Genomic DNA, 15,844 nt, shown 5'->3' on the forward strand with positions numbered 1-15,844 from the left:
TCAATTATGAAAAGGTAAAATCTTCCTTTTTGGCTTTCTCCTTACAAATTATGAAAAATCACTGATAGAACTTTGAGAAAAATACAAAAATTAACTATCTTAATTCTCTACAGGAAGTCAAATATGATTAGTGAGTTCAGGTTATATATACTATGCTGTCTAAAGTCAGACATCATACCAAAAGGTATTTTCTTCCTATAATTTTATAGCATTTCAAGTCAAACAAAATGGCTAAATTAGCTAAGAAAATCTAAATCTGTGGAAACAAGTAAAGCTGCCTTACCTACTAATTACATGCTACTCTAGACCCTTGATACAAGAAATATGTTTGGAAATAATTATAAGGTTAAACACACAGAATAACTAAAAGCCACCTTACCAACCCATGTCCCTTACTCACTGCCTTGCTGTTGCTTGCTGGCAGGGAAGGCCTCATCAGCAGAGACGAGATCACAGCCTACTTCATGAGGGCTAGTTCAATCTACTCCAAGCTGGGCCTGGGCTTTCCGCACAACTTCCAAGAGACCACCTACTTGAAGCCCACCTTCTGTGACAACTGTGCTGGATTTGTAAGTTCTTACAGTGCTTCAGGGTTGAACTTGGGGAGGGATGCAAAGCAGTTTAAATGCATAAGACAGGCATAGGTCTAACATGCCCAAACACCTGGATACTAGCATATGGTCATGTGTGTGGTTATCCCTGGCACTTATCCAGTCTCATTTCTTCCTCCCTGGTATATGCAGCTTACGGTAAATGGTACAGAAATACTGAATTGGGTAATCGGCTTTTAAAGAATTACATTTACATACTGTTTCAAATATCAGAAAAGAATGAGATCCTCGCCTCTTCCTTACAAAAGAAACTACCTTTACAAGGTCGTCTGAGTTCACCGCTTTTTCCATCCTTGATCCATGTCTTTCTCGTAAAGCTGGATTTTCTTTTCTGACCAAGACCATACACACTTGTTTCTCAGTACAGAACCTATGTGTCCTGTGCTATATCTGCTCCAAGCCTGGAGAAGTCAGGGGAGTAAATCCATTGCAGTGAGCTTCTGGAGAACAAATGACTGATCAGCACAGAATTTGTTTTCAGTTCAAGTTCAGGAGGGACAGGATCTGAGAGAGAAGGTAGATGTCTTTCCCACTTAGAGAGTAGCGTGAAGGAAAACAATGTTAACTTGGTCCTCCATCTAGTGTGAGGCTGCAAGAGTGACATATTCTGTTTATCTCACAGCTCTGGGGAGTGATCAAACAAGGATATCGATGTAAAGGTAAGATAGATTTTTTTTCCCCTGGTGTTAGGGCTTATTCTATAATTTTTTTTTTTTTAACACATAGTAGTTGTCTGTTCAACTTACAACTTGTCAGCAGTATCCTAAGCCTTATCCTTACATTCCTTATTGGCTTCCCTACAGTATCCAAGAGACTTAGCACTTCATGAATTGTGCAGCAATACCTGGACAGCCAGTTTCGTTTTTCGTGGCTGGGAAACATCCAGCCCACAGTTCAGCAAACTCCTCTGGTCTGGCCCTGCCAAAGCAACCACAGACAGGACTCAAATAGAAATTTTAGCACAGGATTTATCAAATGTTATTTGAGAGAGCTCTTCCCTCCACTGTTCATCCCCAAGTGTACACAACAGCCAGCACTCGGCCAGACCAAAGCCAGATGCCAGGAGCTTCACCTGAGTCTCCCAAATGAATGCAGGGTCCCAAGGAACTGAGCCATCTGCTGCTGCTTTCCCAGGTGCATTAACAGATGATAGCTAGGTCTTGAATTAGCATCCATATGGGATGCCAGCACTGCAAGCAGCAGCTTAACATCACAATGCCAGCCCACAGGCTAATTTTTAAAGTTGTTAACTTTATATGACCCACAAATGTTACACATGTCCAAATGGCCTTTGCCAGAGAAAAGGGTCCCTATTCTTGCCATATGACCCTCTATCTCGGTTGCTATGGGAAAAGGGGTGGCTGATAAGAGACCCAGCACAGTAGCTCAGTGGCTAAAGCCCTCACCTTGCACACGCTGGGATCCCATATGGGCAGCGGTTATAATCCCAGCGGCCCTTCTTCCCATCCAGTTCCCTGGTTGTGGCCTTGGAAAGCAGTCAAGGATGGCCCAAAGCCTTGGGACCATGCATCTGCATGGGAGATGTGGAAGAGGCTCCGTGCTTCTGGCTTCAGGATTGGTGCAGTTCCAGCCGTTGCAGCTGCTTGGGGAGTGAATCAGTGGACAGAAGATCTTCCTCTCTGTATATCTGACTTTCCAATAAAATCGGATTCTTGATCATCACAACTGGGTGAGAAAAGCTAACTGGGTGTTGTCAGCTATCACTCTTATCAGCACAGATATCTGAGAAAATAATCGCAGGAGAGCCCACTGCAGAGAATAAGACCTAATAGCTTAGAGCATCCGGAGGAGCTCTGAGAGTAAGCAGAATGATCAGGACACTGCTTTTCAGATTCCCTGGCAAGACTGAGATGCAGTGTTTACCAAGTCAGAATGCTAGGTGCATTAGGGGTTCTAGCTCCACAACACAGACATACCCGACAAGAGCACAAAATGGAGAAAAAGACTTCCTAACCAAAGTGTCTTGTCTGCAGACTGTGGGATGAACTGCCACAAACAATGCAAAGACCTAGTTGTGTTTGAGTGCAAGAAGCGAGCTAAGAGTCTAGCAGCTTCCACAGAGAACAGCATTTCTGTGGGATCAATGTCCAACCTATGTCCACTGGGGACCAAAGACCTTCTCCATGGTAAGTAGGCACTGGAACATTGACCATGACAACTGAAGGGAGAGCGAGAAGATAGAAATACCTCATGACTTCTTACAATACTGTGATCTCCTGAAACTCATCTACAATTTTAAGGGTTTGCTCTCTTGCTGTTTTCTTAGTTTCTCCCAAAAAAGGGGGCTGTCCTTAATATCTCTGCAATAAAATGTCTCATGTCTAGGAATCTGACCAAAATAAGCACAATTAACAGATGTAATAATATTCATACTTTATGGGCTAGGGTAGATCAAATCATCACACACACTTTTCCAGAAATAATTTTAGTGATTATCATCTAAATATTCTAATACTTTAATAATTAGTTGTAATTTTGACCTTTATTAGTACAAATGCAACTATGTCCTCAAGAGAAACTAGGATCCTTAAAAGCATTTCAATTGCTAGTATCTATTAGTTTACAAATACTAATTAGAGTATTTTTAAGAGGCTATTTTCACTATTCAGTGCATTAACTATAAAATTTTAATAGGAAAAAAATTGTTGCATAACAATTTCATTTCCCAAATTATTTTTTTCATCCCAATCTACTAGTTAGCCTTTGCAAAAATGTGAACTTACATAATCTGTAGTTTACCTTAAAACTTAACTTTTACCTCTTTCTCATAATCTGGTTTTCCAGGAAATTACCAAATTGGGTCCTGGGCTTCAAGGAAGAAACAAGTATGACACATTTGTCTTTTTCTCATTGGTATTTTGAGAAATACAAAGTTAAACCTTCCCTTTCAGACTTAAGTTCAGAGACATTAAGGTTAAACTTAGTGAATGTTTCAAATTGAAAACTCTTAAATTTTAGCAGTCACAAAGTATTTGTAGGACATTTCTAAGAATCCTGCTGTCTTGTGAAATTTTACAGTATTGACACAGGGACTCCACTGACCTGCAGAAGCAGAAATTCTCCCGCTAAGCAACCGCTGTGCACACAGGAAAAAATGCCCTTCTTTTGAGAGGGAGGCAGTCTGCCCACAGTAGCCATGGCTTTGCCTGTGAGCCCCTGAATCCCTGCTTCTGTGTGCTCTCTAAATTGAGTGCCTGCAAACAGGTCCCCTTTGGACTTACGGAATTCCTGTAACAATGCTAAAATGTCATGTATCTTCCCACAGCACCCGAGGAAGGATCCTTTACATTTCCAAATGGGGAGGCTTTAGAGCACAATGAAGAGAGCAAGGATCGCACCATCATGCTGATGGGAGTATCTTCACAGAAGATCTCTGTGCGACTGAAAAGGACTGTTGCCCACAAGGCCACGCAGACCGAATCGCTACCGTGGATTGGCAGTGAGGGTCCTTCTGGTCCCTTTGTGCTTTCTTCTCCAAGGAAAACAGCCCCAGATACTCTGTATGTGCTTCCCAGTCCCACATCCCCATGCCCTAGCCCAGTACTGGTCAGAAAGCGGGCGTTTGTCAAGTGGGAGAATAAAGATTCTATCATAAAATCAAAGGAGGAGCTACGTCGCCTAAGACTTCCAACCTACCAAGAGCTGGAACAGGTATCTTCCTTTTCATTTTTTCCCTTAAATTTGGAGAGGTAGAGTTAAATACGGAAGAACATGTGAACTGAAGAGTCTGAATGCAAATCACATTGTTAGGATAAACAAATCCTGGGAGGAGCAGTGAAGGAATGAGAAAAAGCCAGAGTCCACCCACCCTCCAGAGAATCCACTAAAGGTCATAGTCTCCATTACACAGGAAGTACAGGATATACAGGGTTTCCTATCATCATGTAAGCATTTCAGTGTTGGCACCGGTGCCCAAAGCCCTATTCATAATAGGCTAGTGAGAGTAACCAGTTTCTACAGGTTGTCTGTAGGATGTTTTTCCTACCAGTTTGCACAGCTACTCTTACACCAAGTCACCTTCACAAGAGTTAAGGAAGCCAGTTGAGAGGCCACAGGGCCTAGATTTAGTCTAAGCGGTAAAGATGCACTAAGTAAGGCAGGAAATAAAAAGTTAACCACTTTACTCCAAGCTGAGCTCCAAGTAAGCCCAGGTTACAAACCTTTCTTTGTCTCTCCAGGCTTAGTATTTGGTTTCAAATCAGAGTCCCTTTCAAAGGCTAATACCTGCACTATGAACATTTGAATTCCACTTAGCCAAACACACCTAGACTGTTTCACCACCCCACCCCTCAGCCTGTTGTAGACAGCTTCACAAGATTCCAGATAGCAGGACAGGATGAGAAAGGGAGATTAGGATTCCTGCCCCAGAGCAGCATCCCATGGAATCCCTTGCGAGACTGAGAGGAGTACTCCCCACACTGGCACTGCTGCTACTGTAGAACACATTAGGATACTTTGGCATTCAACTGGAACTAAAGCCTGAATAGCCTGCCAAACCAACACAGACATATCTTCAAGAAAAAATTTTCACTACAAAGAAACATTAAATAAAAGTGATTGTAAATACCAATGCAGTGACGTAGGAAATATGAAAGATTCCAAAAAAAGAATATTGACAAAAAATTCTGTAAGGTAAGAGAATGTCAGAACACCCAAAGAAACACAACAGAGCACAGAAAGTTTAATGAAATTCAGAAAACAACTCATAATAAGAATGAGAAATTCAGCAGGCAGAGATTATGAAAATAAATCAATCTTGGAAGTGAATAACTCAGTAAGTCAAAAATATAATTGAGAGAGCTTCAACAACAACTAGCTAAATCAGGATAAAGAGTAAGCCTGAGGAGAAGTCTTCTGAAATCTGACAGACTCCCCCTCACCTTTCAAAAAGGAATGAGGGTGGCCTGTGAGACATTTGGGACACAGTTGTACTAACAAATTTTTGAATGGTAGGAAATATAAGGGCAAAGAAAGGAGTATAAAACTTCTCTAATCTTCAGAAAAATTTGGCTAACCCAGTATAGTCATAGTCAGTCCACAGGATTCAAAAAGATATGACCAGAAAATATCCAAACTTTCGAAGTACAACAAAGTGGTAATTTAAAAAAATGCAAGAGAAAAGTTCCAAGTCACACCATTAGATGAGCAGCATATTTCCCAGCAAAAATATTACTGCCAGAATATTTTTGAAAGGAAAATAAATTGAGTGTTTGAGTATCTGATGGGTACTTATACACTGTTTTCATAATAATTATCTCTAACAGTTTTTTAAATGACAGGACTAAAATAAGACAATAAATTTCCCAATTAAAAATACCGAATGATTTGAAAAAAAAAAAAAAGTCACTACAAGAAACTTGCTTCACCGCATAGGCAAGAAAAGAAATGATGGAACAAGATAGTCTATGCATGTAGAAACCAGAGTGGGGGCAGAATTAGCTACACTTAAAGTTTCGGTCTGCTCTAAGACAGAAACTGCAAAAAAGATAAATTGACCATTACCTCACAGCCTTTAAGAATCTATGAAAATTGTAAACTTACAAGCACTTAATGCCTAAAGCCTAACTTAGAGTTCATATATATATATATATATATATATATGAACTCTAACAGGAGATAAGCTCTAATACAGTAAAAGTGGCAGACTTTAATACCTACTTGTATCAACAGCTTACCTAGACCAAAAAAGAAAAAAAAAACAGAATTCAATTACTCTGCAGGCTAAAGGGATGTGCAACATTTACAAGACATTTTATCCAACAGCTGTTATATATATTTTTTTTCAACAAAAATGGAGTATTCTTTAGGACAGACAAAACATTAGGCAGCAAAATTGATCTCCATACACAACAAAATTGAAAGCACATCTTTTCTGATCTCAGTGAATAAACTACAAGCCAACAACAGAAGAAAGTTAAGGAATTTTATGAGTGTGGAAATTAAATATGTTTCCAAATGAATAATGTTTACCTAAAGAAAAAAGATAAGCCTGAACATTTCTGGAAACAAATTAAAACAAGTAGCATTTAAAACTTAGTACTGCTTTTTAAAAATCTTTTAAGAGGGAAGTTAATAGTAACTACATCAATCAGATAACCTAATGGTGTACCTCAGTGACCCAGAAAAGCAGGAAGCAAGCAAATTTGACACTAGTAGCAGGAAATAAGCTTCAAAGCAGATATTCAGTGACACCAAAATAATAAAGATTGTTGAAATAAAGGATCATTTTAAAAGGATAAATTACTACACTTAAATTAGACAAACCGAGAGAGAGAGAGAGAGCATTCGAAATCAGATGAACAAGGAGGCGTTACAACCAACACCACAAAAATAAAAAGGGACCAAGAGGAACCATTATCAACTATATGCCAACAAATTAGAAAATCTAGAAGAAATGGAAACCCTTTTGGATACAGATAGCAGAATATGACCAAGACATAAACATGAGAGTAAACATGAGAGTAAACTTGTAATCAAGAGTTTCACAACAAAAAAGCCCAGGACTAACAGGCTCTGATGCTGAATTCCGCCAAACTTTCAAGGAAAAGCTAATATGAATAATCCTCAGAATATTTCAGAGAATTGAGGGAAGGAACCCTTTAAATATACTGTATAAAGCCAGTATTACCTTGATTCTAAATCACCAAAACACATTAATAAGAAACTTAAGACCAATATCCCTCCTTAATGAACATACACGCAAAATTTATCAACAAAATACTAGTAAGTTGAATCCAGCGATACTTCAAAAGATCCTTATGATTAACACATTTATCCTAAGGATGGTGCAATGTATACAAATAAGTACACATATTAAAAGAATAAAGGACAGCAGCAGGCATCATGGTTCAACAGTTAAGACACTGCTCAGGATGTTCACAACCCATGCTAGAGGGCCAGGCCCTAGTCCTGGCACTAGTCTACTCCACATTTAAGACTTTTTTATCTTTATATGGCTTGCAAATGATGTAAATATCCAAATGGACCTACAGCATAAAGGTTTTCCACCTCTGATATAGGCAGTGACCTTCAGATAACACCCCAAAAGCTTAGACAACAAAGTAAAATGAGAAGTGGTACAATATCAAATTAAGAAGCTTCTTCATGCAAAGGAAATAGACAGCTGACTGAATTGGAGAAAACATTTGCAAACTATTCATATGACAAAGAATATCCAGGCTATATAAGGAACTGAAAGATCTCAACAACTAAATCATCCTATTTAAGTCATAGGTGGGGGATATAAACAGTTCATGAAAAATAAAAAGGCAACAAACATGAAATGCAAGTCAAGACTACAATGAAGAATCATCCCCCTCCAGCTAGAAAGACTTATCTAAAATAAATAAATGCATATGAGTATATGAACACCGGGAACCATAATACACGGTTAACAGGAATATAAATTAGTGCAGCATGGAGGGGCTTCAAAAACCTAAAAATGGCTTTCTTATAGGCCCCAGCTATCCTATCTTTGGATACATATCTTATGGAAATGAAAGTTGAAAATAAAGGAGATAATTGCAATCCCCATGTTCACTGCAGCTCAACTCACAATCAACTTAGGTGTCCATCTGTGGATGAATGGATAAACACGAAGTGGTCAACACATACAAGGGAATATTATTCAGCCATAAACATAATGACATTGTCATTTGCAGCAAAGTGAACAAAACTAGAGATTTAGTGAAGTAAGCCAGACATAGAAGTACAAGTATCATGTATTTTCTCTCATTTTAAACAAGTCAGTATGAATTTAGAATAGTGATTACTACACACTGGAAATGGTTGAGGGAGGAGGAATAAAAGAAGCATGGATAGAAAATAGTGAAATACAACTAGAGCTAATAAGGTCTAGCATTCCACAGCACACTACAGTCAACTATTTCATAATAAATACTGCATAAAGAACTGGAAGAGCTGGTAGGATCCAAACAAAAATAATGCTATACACATGCTCAATACCAGATATTTTGTTAACAATGTAGAGTATTACATGGTAATCGAAAGCATTTTAAAAAGACACAAAGTGAATTTCTTATAGCTCACCACTGGAAATACCTCCCCCTTAATATAAACAATAGGTCTATTACCTAAAACTTCAGGCAATGTACCCCCATCCCATGCATATACAGGGTACTTGCAACAAGTCTGTAAAATAATGGTACTAAAAGATTAACTTGGGTATAAAAAAATGTACATTTTGAAGATTCTTCACATGCATGGATTTCAAACTGTTCTAAACCAAAACAAACCTCAAATTCCATTTTCCTGTGAACTTTCTGAAGTGCCCTTTTTCTGGAAGTTATAAGAGCAGCTTAGCCAACAACAGTAACCAAATGCACAAAAGCAGTCCAATTTATAAAACTAACAATTATGGCACCAGGAAGCTGCTTCTTGGTAGGCGTACCATGCCCTAATGATTAGGTACTACATGGAGGCATTTGGAAAGACAAAGTTTACCAAGAAAAAAAAGGAGTTGAGTACTATGGTGGAGAGTTTGAGAAAACAAGATGTAAACAAGAAAGCAAACTAGCAAAGTAGGAGACGGGAGCAGAAGAAAGAAATTCTTTCATCCAGGGACAGCTGATAGTGGTCTAAATACCCAATTCTGTAAGGACAGTTATCAATCCATTTCTTCGCGTTTAAAGCACACAGCTTACAAGGCAGGCCACCTTAGATCTCTTGCCACAGAACAATTTCTTCACAATTACTGGCAGCAAGTTATTTTAGACACAAACAAGAACACATTTGTTTCAATTACTGTTCTTTTCCTGAAGGGGACAGATGCCATCTGCTTTTTTCCCAAAACATCACAGTTTGTGGTGTTTTTGAAAGCGTTAACAGTACAAACATAAACCAGCATCAGCCTGGTTAAAATTCTATGTTTCATGGCCCACAAAAACCTCGGGATTCCCTGGATTGCCCTCATTGTATGTTCTCCATCAGATTCCCATGAATAGAGAAACACTGGAAAAAAGTTACATGATGAAAGTGAAAACCTTGATTAGGTGCCCAGAGCAGGGAACATTAGAAGGAATATATGAAACAGGTTTTCTGGATAAAGAAAAATGCAAAGTATTTTTTAAGACCTGTTTCAAATAATCAAGCTAATTAGGTGGTAAAACATGGCTTACACACAACCCTTTAGTAGAAAGTGCTAAATCCAGCTCTTAAGAACACTGAAAATAATCATGACATATAAATTCAGTAGAATCGGAAATACCTTGTACTTAGATTTGTTTTCTGGTCCCAGTTTCTTAAACCAGTTGTAAATTCTAAGACCTTTTCGGTGGTCTGTAAAATACAGGGCTGAGATATCATGATAAAGTTTGCTTCCAATCTTGATATTTAAATATCTCTGAAAAGGGACAATGTAATTGGCAACAAAGAGGGTAGTAGAAAATTTTCAGATGAGTCCGGTCCAGCCTAACTGCTACCCAGTAAATCTTACCATCTTCCCAGTTGCCTTTTTACTTTTATCTGTGTCCAACAAACTTTAAGGTCCCGAATTCACTGTGTATGTTTTAAAAGCACAATAACGTATCCCACTTTCCCAGTAAAATTCACATGCTTGTCTGATTCAACAGAATTTAGAATATGTATTAAACTATTCATTTATCACATTAAATGTATGTGGACCTCTGAATCAGCATGGGATAAAGAAAACGTATATAAAGCTCTTAGGGTTGGACATATCTGGGTTCAAATTCTAGTCTGATACTATGTGGCAACATTTTTTGCTTCTACAAAATTGAGATATTGCCTGCAATTCAGGATATCTGTGAAGGTTATAGTCCATTATCTAACACAACACACAAAATGAATAACTGACATTACACAGTAGCTAATAGACAGCTACCCAGATAGTTCAGGTTGAGAAACAACCAACTGCATTAAAAATACTCAGACATTCCCTACACATTATTTCAGGGTTATCTCCATGGTTTAAGCTGTCTAGAAACCAAATTATATACCTGTACTTAAACCTCTACAAATGATATCGCCAAAGTCCGGTTTAGGAAGTTGGATAAAACTGCAAGTACGTTTCAGTGACTTAAGGAGAAAAAAACCCTTAGATGCAATAAGTCATATAATCTGTCACAAAATTCTCAAGAAGGCCTCCTGCTATGTGACATCCAAAGATTTTCTGCTAACCTATCAAAGCCCAGGAATGATTGACTGCCTGCGAGCCACTTGCATTTGCTACCATAACAAAGATGAACTGCTGTCTGCATATGCTTTCCATTTGGTATTTAACTTGTTTCCTATTTAGGGCAAAATAACTGTCTTGAAAATAGTTTTTAATTCTTGGCCCCAGTGAATAGAAGATGCCAATCAAGTGTGATATTCCCAATGTGACTGATTTTGCTATTCACTGCTGCTTTATTAACATACCTCATTCTCCTTTTCCTTTAGGAAATCAATACTCTGAAAGCAGATAATGATGCCCTAAAGATCCAACTGAAATACGCACAGAAGAAAATAGAATCCCTTCAGCTTGAAAAAAGCAATCATGTTTTCGCTCAAATGGAACAGAGCGATTGTTCTTAGCCCAGAGACGAAAGCAACACAACCCTGTAAATGACGATAGCACAGATCTCATTTCTTAGACTGAAAGAACTGGGACACTTTACACTGTCTTTTAAGGCGTACTGTAAAAAGGAAAAGCCAGTTACTCCATGCAGCCCCTGCCAAAATTCTGAATGTACACGTGACTTAAAGGACAACTGAAGACATTTTTGGCCATTCATACTACGAACCTTATCTGGAACTAACTCCAAAAGTGTGGTAAACATGACTGTAGTTACCAGAAAGGTTACTGACTGTCTCATTTGAGATTCTTTCTCAAAACTAAAACCTCTGGAAAAGGAATTCACTTCCTCCACATGTTTTCTGTAAGCTGAGGGATTTACCCTTTTCCATCCAAAGCTTGCTTAATATGAAAAAAGAAAAAACAATCCATATTCTGAAAGATTTATGTCCTCTAAGTCCCAGCATTCTTTGAACTGGTTCCTACTTCACTACCTCACATCTGATGAATTACAATTCGCCTCTTTTACCTCCTTCCTCACTACACTCATAAACACAATAGCTACTGAGAATTTCTAGAAACGTAACCAAAACTTTCTCGGGTATATTAAACATGCCATTATCCAACTTCAGGTCTATTCATACTTGTGGTCTAAAAGTTATGGTAAAATAATCTAAGTAACTGAAAACATAGCTAACACCATCTCATATACTACTGGCTAGTTAGCTAAAATCAATATACTGAAAACTTGTCTTCATTCTACAGTGGATAGAATTAGGCATTTATGCCACTTTAAAGAGATAGACTGTAAGGAACGGTTTAATTCTTCATTTTCCATCTTTGTTCTTGAAGTAAACTGAAGTACTCTTTTTGAACTCAATTTGTGCTTATCTGTCTACTGTTTAGAAATATGCTAACTGAATTAGTAGCTTACATAGAGCTGACAGCATGTATATATGTATATAATGCGTACATACAATAACAAGCATGCATGTAGCTTGGAATTTTGTTTCTACAGAAAATGTGCAAGTGAATCAAACAAATTCACAAAGCTCAGTTTCTTATAAGATGGAGAAGTTATAAATTGCATCCTGTACAGAATTACAAGTAACAGTCCTATTTTTCTGTTATGAGGGTTCATGATAAATGGGCTCATATGGTTGCCCGGTCAGCTATTCAAAAACTGATTTTAGTTTGGAAAAAAAAATTTTATCTGACCATTTTGTTTCCTAGGACTTAGCTTCCTTGCTTGGGAACTCTGGTACTGTATTGAGTTCCAATTCATACACAACTTGACCAATTGCCAAGAATATAATCTTAGTTAAAACATTCAAATCTAAAACCAACAGCTCAAGTCTAATGAAAAGGCAAAATTTGGCCATGTTGCCTGTTCAGAGGAATCAGATCACTTAGGAACTTCTCTGATAAAAGCCCAGTTTTCACTTGTTTACCTCTTTGCACTGAGTTTTAGTGATATAGAACTAGTTTACAGTGTTTATGTTTTAAAGCAGCACTTTACACACACATTTATCCTTTTCTAAATTCAAATTTAGAACTCTCAAAGTCCAGGTCCACCATTTTATATATAAACTTACTCCAGCACTTTGCTACTTGCTTCATATGGAACCAACATGAATTCATGACAGATTTTAATTTAGTACTCGACATTCTTCACTGGTATTTTCCTCTGATTCAGACCAAAGAGGGTATAGTTCAATTATTTTTAAATATATCATGGAATGTAAATGTGTTCATTTCACCCTTGATCCAAAATAAGGATCCTATTTTATATAACTAATCTACAGGATTTCAAAAATCCCATCAGTGAAATTAGTCTGGCTGGAGGGTCTCAAGATTTCAAATCTCATCACTAAAATGGGTAAAATGCAGCCGCTTAAGCACAGATTCTCTAGTTCATCAAGAGCCAAAGAATTATAGTGGATAAGTCAGGATTATTCATGTGGAGCTAGATGGATTAGTGGAGCCTAAGAACTAATGTGAAACAAGTTTTTGTTTATGAAGCCAAGGGTGTAAATTTGTGTAATGTACTGACTTAAAATGTTGGGCAAATATTTGTCTGCCAAAAACAAGGATAAATTTTATTAGTAGTGATGTTATCTGTCATTTTGTTAATGCACTTGCCTTTTTACTTATTGGTGAATTTCTGTCAAAAGATGTATGTTGTAAACAAACTGCAAGGAAAAAAAGTGTACAGATTGTAAAGGGTTTTTTTTATATATACTTAGTGTACTAAGTTTTCTTTGTGTAATATTTATATGATAAAAAGACATTAAGATGCCTACAGCCTTTCTTGTGTGTCTCCTAATTAATGAATATGCGGACACTTCACCTAAATTTGTAATATAGCCACAACTGAGACAATTCCCATGTTATTAACCAGTTTTCCTGGGAGGAGGAATACAGCAACTAAACTATTCAGTTTTAGTTATACATACCTTCTTACAACAGGAAGTAACAGCACTGAATATCCAACCTTTTCCCATCTTATAATAGAGTGATCTCTAAATGTCAAAGTCCATAAACACGCGAAACAAATCCGAGTTTGTCATTAATCTGTGGCTTTCATCTTTAATTTCAGTTCCATCTGACCAAATTAGCAAGTAAATAACCAACACCTGGAAGCTGTGATAATTTAAAATAATATTTAGACACAGCTACAATTCCCCATTTACTCTCATCCAAAATTGTTTACAATAGGCAAATAAAGGAGGGGAGAGGTGTTTTTCTATCAGATTCCACCTTGGACTGTACCCTGGGACACTTTGACAGAAGTCTACAATCTTGGCAATTCATAGTACTTCATACAGAAGAACGGGAGTCAAAACGACAATGTGATCCGAAAGAAAAAACTGCCTCATCTTCACGCCAGTTCTCCATCCCAAAGTAACTCTACCCCATGCTCCTTACGAGATAGTATTATTGCTCAAAATGTTGTTTTGGCAACATATCCTTTTTAAGTTGTTGTCTTTTGTCATAAATACATGTAATAACATGTTTTTGGATTAAAACCTTATTTTTCCATTTTAATGAGGCAAAGTTTCCTTCACTTGTAGAACACAAGGAAGACACCAATTTTCCCTTTTAATAACAGTATATGAGTAACAATATAGTGATCATATACAGGAGAGAGGACACTTCAAAAAGTTGACAGAAAGTGGAATGAATAAGTTTAGTTTGTTGAAAAAATTAAAATCCATATATATCAGGGTCTTTTTTCTCATGAACTTTGACTTGTTGAGTGCCTGAATTTCAATTTTTTGCCTCAATATAAACTTACGTTTTAATTCCACTTTTAATTCCAGTTTTACCCGTGAACTTTTTGAAGTCCTACGCATATTTTTGAAATGGTGCTGAATAACTAATAATCCAGCCTTCCAGTAAGATGATGACTATATATGCTAATGGGTGCCAGGGACTGCAAAAAGGGAGAAGGAAAAAGGGAAACAAAATGCAGTAAAGAGAAAAAAGATGAAATTGAGAGCCAAATAAAAAGAGTAAAATGGAGGTATTAGAAAAAGTATTAGATTTTTGGAAATTCTAAGTGCCATGCTTTCTATTACACAGTCGTGGTACATGTGATTTATAAAGCACTTTCACACAATGCCCCCTTCACATTAAGGCACCAAATCACTTTAAAGCATTGCAGATGTTGCTAAGCAAACTGTTAAACCAAAGAAATGTTTACTATCAAAGATGATGAGGAAAATCCCACCATAGAGCAAAGAAAAATATCAGTATCTCAATTATTTAGCTTTTCATTCAAATGAGGCTTACAGTAATGTGTACATAGGAGTGGTTCTAGCTCAGGAACAAGAACTAAACTTAGATAAGACTTAGAGTGATTGAAGTGAATAATCCAAACAGCATCTCTGGAAGCACAAAGAAATCTTACAAAAGATTGCCAAAATATTCTGTTTCTGCATATTTACCATATATTTGTGATGGTAAAAAGGTTAAAAGTAGTTGTAATTTCTCACTGTATCAGCAACTAATGTCCCCAATAGGAAATGAGGCAGAAATGTCAAAGTTTTAGATAAATATTTTTCTTACTTAACTCTTTCAAAATATTTTACTGAAGTAGTCTTAGGCATATAATTCTTCAAAATTTTTTCTTCAGAGTTCACTGCTACTGACAAAGTCTTTTTCTTTAACTATCACATAGGAAATTACCATTAAATAAACACAAATAAACCTGTTTACAAACAGCCAAATAATTTTATGTTTTTCTATTCTGAACACATTCCTTCAAATGGTCAGCTTGAAAAATACATGTTTAAGATTACAGCAGCACACATATTTACCTTTAAAGTTTTAACATTATTTTCATCAAAATTTGCTAAAAAACGAAACAAAACAAAAAACCCTGCCGTAGCTTGTCCCCTTGTTACAATTCAGCCTTTTTATCTGCTAAGTTGTTTAAATCACAGAAAGTTATTATGCATAGGTGCTTCCCAGCAGCACAAAATCAGAAATTTTATAGTGGGACTGAAAAAACATTTTCTCTAACTCTCTAGACTTAAGAGAAAATACACCACTTGGCCCACCTCTTGCACCACTCACAACATGTCCTCCATCAATTTTCAGTAAGTTGAATGTGTACTTTTGGAAACAGAAGGGGGCAAGCACCTTGTTTGTCAACTAACAAAGGAGGAACGAA

The 15,844-nt window shown here is 37.1% G+C and overlaps 1 protein-coding gene across 2 annotated transcripts in view; it reads left to right on the forward strand.

Annotated features, from left to right (window-relative positions):
• The window catches only part of RASGRP1 (RAS guanyl releasing protein 1), a 76,236-nt gene extending 64,814 nt beyond the window's left edge, over nucleotides 1-11,422 (forward strand). For both annotated transcript variants that reach the window (XM_058666092.1, XM_058666093.1), the window contains exons 13-17: nucleotides 425-569; nucleotides 1,234-1,270; nucleotides 2,606-2,758; nucleotides 3,898-4,283; nucleotides 11,052-11,422. In XM_058666092.1, the coding sequence (XP_058522075.1) occupies nucleotides 425-569; nucleotides 1,234-1,270; nucleotides 2,606-2,758; nucleotides 3,898-4,283; nucleotides 11,052-11,186 (856 nt within the window). In that variant the 3' untranslated portion in view covers nucleotides 11,187-11,422. The remainder of the gene's footprint in view (nucleotides 1-424; nucleotides 570-1,233; nucleotides 1,271-2,605; nucleotides 2,759-3,897; nucleotides 4,284-11,051) is intronic.
• Nucleotides 11,423-15,844: the final 4,422 nt, after the last annotated feature.

The sequence above is a fragment of the Ochotona princeps genome, chromosome 6 (genome assembly GCF_030435755.1).
Source record: "Ochotona princeps isolate mOchPri1 chromosome 6, mOchPri1.hap1, whole genome shotgun sequence".
Classification (NCBI taxonomy): Eukaryota; Metazoa; Chordata; class Mammalia; order Lagomorpha; family Ochotonidae; genus Ochotona; species Ochotona princeps.